The sequence below is a fragment of the Blennius ocellaris genome (genome assembly GCF_963422515.1).
Source record: "Blennius ocellaris genome assembly, chromosome: 18".
Classification (NCBI taxonomy): Eukaryota; Metazoa; Chordata; class Actinopteri; order Blenniiformes; family Blenniidae; genus Blennius; species Blennius ocellaris.
Window position 1 is genome coordinate 23,545,786 of NC_137667.1, and position 8,383 is coordinate 23,554,168.

Below are 8,383 nucleotides of genomic sequence, written 5' to 3' on the forward strand. Positions count from 1 at the left end.
AAACGCACATTTTGTTAGCCAATCATGTATCGTGTCTTTGGACGTCACTGCTGTCCAATCAGGAGGCTTGTTACTCTTCGGTTATTCCTGTTAGCGCTTCAATTTTACGCAAGGACGTTTTCGTCTTTCATGGATTTAAATGAAAATTGACACACGCATGGGAATCTTTAAGTTTTGTGTTGTGTACACACGGAGTTGAAGCTTCACCCCTTGTATGGTAGATTGTTTGCCTTTTGTCGTTAACATAGTTGTTGTTTATTTATGTGGCTAATGCTAATTGGTGTTTCGGGTTTAGTGGCTTCCCTGTTAACTGGTGTCCGGCTTCCTTTCAGGTGAGCGCTGCTCTTACCAGCATATTAAACAATAAACTCATAAAACGTACGACACTACGAAAGTATATTGTAAATGTAAGTAAGCGACGTTCGCCAGGACAGCAACGTATTTCTATCACGTTTTTAACATCGGGTGTTACTCGCAGCAACGAGAGACGCTAAAGGAAATCGGTCACCAGTTAACAGGGAAACCACTTGATGCGAATCACCGAGTGTTGTCATGATGTCCATGTGGGTTAAACGTGATCCGATAAACGGAGTTCGTGTCACAACCGCAGGAAAATGAAGACTTTATTCAGGTTAAAAACCCGGCAGCTGATGAGCGGAGTCTTCATTCATCCCACCAGTCTGCCAGCACCAGGTAGGAGAACATATACTTTGAGCTTCTGATTCATTCACATACATTAACAATTATTTGCTTTAATAACACTCGTTGGCCGCACGGTGGCGCAGCGTTAAGCGCTCCAGTCTCACAGCATATGGCCCAGAGCCTTTCTGTGTGCAGTTTGCGTGTTCTCCCTGTGTGTGCGTGGGTTTCCTCCGAGATCTTCGGTTTCCTCCCACATTCCCAAAAAAACATGCCCAAGTGACTAGAGTTCCCTGAGAACGACCACCAGACCCCCCAAGCACTGCTCTGTGTGGCTGCTACCGATTGACACTTCGGAATGGAATTCCCCCTCAGGGGATTAACGCAGTACTAAAAATAAATAAATACTTCAACATCTGCTTCTGGTTTAGAAAATTCACTTAATAATCAATAATCAGCTTCTTTTTTATTCTTGCTATGCACAGATAATCAGATAAAATACATCAGGTTAATTCTCAGTACTGTAATAATGTGGATAAGTTATGAATATTGTCTTTTTACATCAGGATCGCACAACTTTATTAAACCCCTCAAACAAGGTTGATGTTGAGCAAAGTATGTTTATTGTATTGCTGCTGAAAGTGAAGACAATTATTTTAGTTATAGATACTTATTTGCTTATTTAACATGTGCTTTTCCTCCGTCCGTCTTCATGTCTGAGGGATTCAAAACTCTAATTAAAACAATCTTTTTATGCCAATTCATGTTGTTAAACTCATTTAGTTGCAAAATCATTCCGATGTTTTTGTGTCACTTCACATTTAGCCTATTTAAACTTTCAAGATTGATTAGAGGAATTTGTACAAAAGGTGGCTTTAAAATCTCTTGAACCATCAAAAACAAGTTCGATTGTACTTTTAATTCTGCTTTTTTTTTAAACCCTACCTTTTTAAAAGCTGGATCAACCCAGCGGTCACTAAACGTGAGTTTTGTGTTTGACAGCACAATGGCGAGCAGCTCCGTCCAGACTCTCCTGCAGCTCTTCCCCGAGCGAGGACAAACCCCGACCCTCCATGCTCCGCCACCTCACCTCCAAGATCCGAGCCACGGGGCCCGTCCCAGTGGCCGAGTACATGAGGGAGGTCCTGACCAACCCCGTCATGGTGGGTGAGACTCGCAACCAGCTTTCACTTCTGTGGTTTAACAAAGCAGCAAATATAGAATTGATTTGCCGTCTCTGGTGGAAATGAGTCAACGTCACGTTTATGGTTATGTTTGCCTTTCTTGTGTTTTCAGGGTTATTATGTGAGGAGCAATATGCTCGGACCTGACGGGGATTTCATCACATCCCCAGAAATCAGCCAGATATTTGGAGAGGTGAGACCGAGAGGATAAAGAAGTTCCTCTTTGGAACGCAACTTTTCTCCAGATACGAGAAACAGAGAAACTTGTCTCATGTGCCTGAAATCCTTTTTTTCCATTAGAAAATGTAAAAAAAAAAAAAAAAACTCCAAGACAATTGAAAAAATCTTGGAAGTACCAACAATCAAGAAAAAAAAGAACTTGTAAATGAAAATAAAAAAGATGTCGAGAAAGAAACAAGGAGGGGGAAAAAAATTCCAGAAAGAAAATCTTGAAAAGACAACAACAAAATCTGAGGGGAAAAAAGCTACAAGAACAATGAAATCAAAAAAAAAAAAATGTAAAGAAAAACCTTCAAAAAAAAGGAATCTGTAGAATCAGAGTCAAAAAGCTGTTAGAATAAAAACGGACTGGAATCTAATAACATCTAGATTTGTTTTTAAAAGTAATACATATTGGGGGGAATCTTAAAAGTCTTGTGAAAAACGAGGCAATTAAAAAAAAAAAATCTTCCAAAAAGTTTAAAAAATGTGAATAAATGTTGAAAATCCTTATCAGAATAATTGTGTGCAAATGACTGATCCTTCCCGTGTGTGATCACATCAGAATTCAGAATTTCCTTCATTGTCATTGTAACGGGTACAAGGACATTTCCTAGAAAGTTTGGGGGAAAGAAGGACAACATGAGTTGAGGAGAGGAGATGACGTGTTCCCTGTGTCTCCTGCAGCTGACGGGAGTGTGGATCATCAGCGAGTGGATGGCCGCCGGTCGCCCCGGGCGGCTGCAGCTGGTGGAGCTGGGCCCGGGGAGGGGGTCGCTGGCCGCTGACGTCCTCAGGGTACCGGTCCAACTCTCGTCGCTCGGCCGGCGAGATCGCCGTCATCACGTCCAGTTTCTGACTGGACGTGATGACGGCGATCTCGTGTCCCAGCAGGTGTTCGCTCAGCTGCGCTCGGTTGTGGCCGAGGCCTCGGTGTCCCTCCACCTGGTGGAGGTGAGTCCGGCTCTCGGCCGCGTTCAAGCCCACAGTCTGACCGCAGACGGCGGCCGGGCGGCCGGCGGTGAGGACGAGCCGGCGTACCGCCGCGGGGAGACGGCAGGCGGGCTGCCGGTGTCCTGGTACCGCCGCTTAGAGGACGTCCCTGCAGGTACAGCGGGACGGGAAGAATGTCCTCTTGACGCTGACGGCAGAGCTCACCAGCCTGCAGTGGGACACAATGACCCAGACTGGCCATTTGTTGGTTACTGAGTTTTTTTTCTCATTGGTAATGTACGTAGTGACTACTTTTTATAAGTGGAGAACATATCAAGAGAAAACAATGTCTAAATGATTAAAGTTCTGGCTCTGGCTGGGGGTTTAAAACGACTTTTTTCAGGTTATTTCATGGCTAACTGAATGAGCTTTGCCACCAAAAACCTAACTTTGCTTTGAAAAACTGTTTCCTCCCTCATTATGCCGATTTAGTGCACAAACTGAATATAAAACTTTTAGTAATTTTTTTTAATCATTTGTGTGTGAAAATGCAAACATTTGCAGTTTGCAGCTTGTTAAAGGTAAATTTCTGGATCAATTTTGAGGGTTGAAGGTTGATTGAAGACAAAATTAGACTTTTAGAATCATCTTAAGCTTTGAGAAACATATTTTCAGAATTTGCTGACATTTCAGTGAAAATACAACTGAAAAAGGAATTTATGTTTAAGATTTCTGCTCAGGGCAAAAAGATAAAATCCTTGGAAACACCCACTGGCGGTTTTGTTCTGTTTGTTTTAAAAACGTTAAAATAAATCTAATTGAAACTGTCTCTGACTTTCTCTCTTCATCCAGGATTCAGCATCTTTCTGGCTCACGAGTTTTTCGACGCTTTGCCGATCCACAAATTCCAGGTGAGGTTTTCTAACCTGAATTTTTAAAATCTAGATATGCTGCTGTTTTTCTGCCTGGCCTGTAACACTGTTCTACCAGCAGGGGGCGCCAAACGACCTCGATGGCAAGTTGTTCAACATCAAGTGCAGTAGGAATTAAGATTAATAACAATAATAGTAATACCACCAGCAACATGATAATTAATACATACAAACAACCCAATTTCATCTTATTTTACCCCTTAAAGGTATTTCATTGTAATAAGCAGCAATAATTTGACGTCGCAACATGAAGCCAATTCTAATCATGCAAAATACATTGAAATGTTCCATAAAATAACCATGTATTTTGGATGCATGTTTCTAAAATGACTGTTTAAGAAAAGGCTACAAACTATTAAATTGGATAAAACTATCAAAAAAGTGCTTGAAGGATGATGAGATAAAAACAATAACAAAAGCCAGATTGACTAAAAAAAACCCCACAAAAGTAGCCAAAGCGTTTGAAACTGTGAAGAATGAAACAAAAACAGGTGAAAGGCATAAAATATAAAAAAAAACGAAGCTCAAAACCTTTTTGTTTTTGAAACAGCTTTTAATGTCCAGTGGCATAGTGACATTTGATCTTGTTTTATTTCTTTTACATGGACATGTGGTGCTGTTTTGTTGCTGTTTACGTTCACAGTTTTATTGTATATTTTACTGCCGTTTCCTTTTTAAGTTATTGTATTGCTTTTAAGCTGTGAAGCACATTGGTCAACCTTTGGGCTGTTAAAAGAGCTATCTAAATACATTTTGATTTGACTCGGAATAAATGGTCAAAAGTCAAAATGGCTAAAACAACCAAACTAGGTGAATCAGATAAAATAGGCTAAAAAAAATTAAAACTGCTAAAAAAGGGTTAGAGGCTACAAAAACATGAATTCACATCATGATCTTCTCTGATCCAACGTGTTTTCTTCATAAAGCTTGCGGACGCCTGGTCTGAACCTGCTGCTCCCTCCTCAGTCCTTCCATGTTTGTTGCAGAGAACGGAAAAAGGCTGGAGGGAGGTGCTGGTGGACATCGACCCGGAGAAGCCGGGCACGCTGAGGTTTGTCTTGGCGCCGTCCCACACTCTGGCCTCGTCCACGCTGGTGCAGGTCGGTGTCTCGTGTTTAACCTGGAACAGTCCAGGTGTGACGTTCGCATGTTCTCTATGTGTTTCCTCTGAGTTCAAACACGTGTGTGTGTGTGTGTGTGTGTGTGTGTGTGTGTGTGTGTGTGTGTGTGTGTGTGTGTGTGTGTGTGTGTGTGTGTGTGTGTGTGTGTGTGTGTGTGTGTGTGTGTGTGTGTGTGTGTGTGTGTGTGTGTGTGTGTGTTAGGAGGGTGAGAGGCGAGCTCATGTTGAGGTGTGTGCAGAGGGCGGCGTCGTTGTCCAGCAGCTGGCCGGGAGGATCAGGACGGATGGCGGCGCAGCCCTGATCGCGGACTACGGCCACGACGGGACCAAGAGTGACACGTTCAGGGTACGACGTTCAGGGTACCATGTTCAGAGTACGATATGCAGGGTACGACGTTCAAGGTGCGAGGCTCAGGGTACAAGGTTCAGGGTACAAGGTTCAGGGTACGATGTTCAGGATACGAGGTTCAGGGTACAACATTCAGGGTACGAGGTTCAGGGTACGAGGTTCAGGATACGAGGTTCAGGGTACAACATTCAGGGTACGAGGTTCAGGGTACAACATTCAGGATACGAGGTTCAGGGTACAACATTCAGGGTACGAGGTTCAGGATGCAAGGTTCAGGGTACAACATTCAGGGTACGATGTTCAGGATACGAGGTTCAGGGTACAACATTCAGGGTACGAGGTTCAGGATACAAGGTTCAGGGTACAACATTCAGGGTACGATGTTCAGGATACGAGGTTCAGGGTACAACATTCAGGGTACGATGTTCAGGATACGAGGTTCAGGGTACAACATTCAGGGTACGATGTTCAGGATACGAGGTTCAGGATACGAGGTTCAGGGTACAACATTCAGGGTACGATGTTCAGGATGCAAGGTTCAGGGTACAACATTCAGGGTACGAGGTTCAGGATGCAAGGTTCAGGGTACAACATTCAGGGTACGATGTTCAGGATACGAGGTTCAGGATACGAGGTTCAGGGTACGAGGTTCAGGGTACAACATTCAGGGTACGAGGTTCAGGATGCAAGGTTCAGGGTACAACATTCAGGGTACGATGTTCAGGATACGAGGTTCAGGGTACAACATTCAGGGTACGAGGTTCAGGATACGAGGTTCAGGGTACAACATTCAGGGTACGAGGTTCAGGATGCAAGGTTCAGGGTACAACATTCAGGGTACGATGTTCAGGATACGAGGTTCAGGGTATGACTTTCTTTGTTTCTTTTCCGTGACTCCAAGCACCGTTGCAGTGTAAATGGACAACCAAAATGCTACAAAAGTTTGGCGTTCTCACTTAAAAACTTTGTTATGTAAACAGTTCCTTCAGCCACATCCACACGACGAAAGAATGATTTTTTTTCTCCCAGAGGTTCTCAAAATAACGTTCCTCCACATGTCACTATGAAATGGAGGGGGGAGGGGCGATAGCATCATCTTTTTTCCATAGATGATCGTCTTTGCCGTCCACACCCTGGGGGGTTGGACGGCACGAGCCGGGGTTTTAGAATTTCCCCACTCTGGGACCCGAGTTTAAAAAAACCTGTTTTCAGGCTTCGAAAACCGTCTCATGTGGACGACAGGCCAGAAACATCTGGTTTAGGTGAACCAGGTTCCTGGTGTGGACGACAGGCCAGAAACATCTGGTTCAGGTGAACCAGGTTCCTGGTGTGGACGACAGGCCAGAAACATCTGGTTTAGGTGAAACAGGTTCCTGGTGTGGACGACAGGCCAGAAACATCTGGTTTAGGTGAACCAGGTTCCTGGTGTGGATGACAGGCCAGAAACATCTGGTTTAGGTGAACCAGGTTCCTGGTGTGGACGACAGGCCAGAAACATCTGGTTTAGGTGAACCAGGTTCCTGGTGTGGACGACAGGTCAGAAACATCTGGTTCAGGTGAACCAGGTTCCTGGTGTGGACGACAGACCAGAAACATCTGGTTTAGGTGAACCAGGTTCCTGGTGTGGACGACAGGCCAGAAACATCTGGTTTAGGTGAACCAGGTTCCTGGTGTGGACGACAGGTCAGAAACATCTGGTTCAGGTGAACCAGGTTCCTGGTGTGGACGACAGGCTGAAACATCTGGTTCAGGTGAACCAGGTTCCTGGTGTGGACGACAGGCTGAAACATCTGGTTTAGGTGAACCAAGTTCCTGGTGTGGACGACAGGTCAGAAACATCTGGTTCAGGTGAACCAGGTTCCTGGTGTGGACGACAGGTCAGAAACATCTGGTTCAGGTGAACCAGGTTCCCGGTGTGGACGACAGGCTGAAACATCTGGTTTAGGTGAACCAGGTTCCCGGTGTGGACGACAGACCAGAAACATCTGGTTTAGGTGAACCAAGTTCCTGGTGTGGACGACAGGTCAGAAACATCTGGTTCAGGTGAACCAGGTTCCTGGTGTGGACGACAGGTCAGAAACATCTGGTTCAGGTGAACCAGGTTCCCGGTGTGGACGACAGGCTGAAACATCTGGTTTAGGTGAACCAGGTTCCTGGTGTGGACGGGGCCTCAGTCTATTTTTCTGGAAACGTTATGTCATAAACATAAAGTTTATGACAGGTCTCACAGTGGAAATGAACTACTTTTCTCTTCAGGGGTTCAAAGGTCACCGGCTCCATGACGTCCTGGACTCCCCCGGCTCGGCCGACCTCACCGCTGACGTGGACTTCAGCTACCTGCGGAGGATGGCGGGAGAGGGCGTGGCCTGTCTGGGGCCCGTCACTCAGAGGACGTTCCTGAAGAACATGGGCATTGACACTCGGATGCAGGTGAGCTCACACATCAACACATATCGCTGAGGAGATGCACCATATATCCTTATATATTGCGATACAATCTAAACAAGCAGAAACCTGTCGGCCTCCTCAGGCTCTGCTGAGGAGCTGCAGCGACGCGTCCGTCAGGAAGCAGCTGGTCAGCAGCTACGACCTCCTCACCAACCCCGCCAAGATGGGCGAGCGCTTCCACTTCTTCAGCCTGCTGCACAACAGCCGCCTCGCTCCCCCGCCCAGGCCCGCAGGGCTGAAGCTGGAGAAGAAGAGGAGCCCGGCGCCGCTGCCTGTGGCCGGATTCACCGAGCTCCGCTACTCCTGAACGCCTCGGAGGTGGACTGGTGGCGGTTTGGACTCTCAGCTGCTGAAAATCCCTCCAGCATTATCTCATGAGGGCATTTCTGAAGCTAAATGTGGTGTTGAATGTGTTGTAAGGACAATAAAACAGCAGGATGATTTGTGTGTGAAGAGCTGCTGAAGTGGCCTTAAACCTTGTTTACGCCACAGACAGTTGGAAGCAACATCAGTTTTCTGCGCAGGAAAGAAGCCCTGGTGGAACTAAAGCCTTTTTTAA

At 45.7% G+C, this 8,383-nt stretch overlaps 1 protein-coding gene across 4 annotated transcripts; it reads left to right on the plus strand.

The window, feature by feature from the left end:
* Positions 1-94: 94 nt before the first annotated feature.
* ndufaf7 (NADH:ubiquinone oxidoreductase complex assembly factor 7) lies at positions 95-8,383 on the plus strand. 4 transcript variants are annotated; one of them, XM_080514518.1, is made up of 11 exons: positions 95-212; positions 611-693; positions 1,642-1,802; positions 1,936-2,016; positions 2,730-2,840; positions 2,937-3,150; positions 3,828-3,886; positions 4,894-5,007; positions 5,230-5,373; positions 7,633-7,806; positions 7,907-8,383. In XM_080514518.1, exons 2-11 carry the CDS (start codon positions 615-617, stop codon positions 8,129-8,131), a joined length of 1,362 nt encoding a protein of 453 aa, XP_080370644.1. In that variant the 5' UTR covers positions 95-212; positions 611-614; the 3' UTR covers positions 8,132-8,383. The 4 variants fall into 4 exon arrangements, with proteins under 4 accessions (XP_080370644.1, XP_080370645.1, XP_080370643.1 ...); XM_080514519.1 differs by having other exon boundaries at positions 97-217; XM_080514517.1 differs by having other exon boundaries at positions 101-332.

Excerpts from the sequence above, each read along its gene's own strand:
- ndufaf7 (XM_080514517.1), top strand. The coding sequence starts at position 262 with ATGTGGCTAATGCTAATTGGTGTTTCGGGTTTAGTGGCTTCCCTGTTA. Across the intron at positions 2,017-2,729 it reads TCAGCCAGATATTTGGAGAG|CTGACGGGAGTGTGGATCAT; the intron begins GTGAGACCGAGA and ends TGTCTCCTGCAG. Across the intron at positions 3,151-3,827 it reads CTTAGAGGACGTCCCTGCAG|GATTCAGCATCTTTCTGGCT; the intron begins GTACAGCGGGAC and ends CTCTTCATCCAG.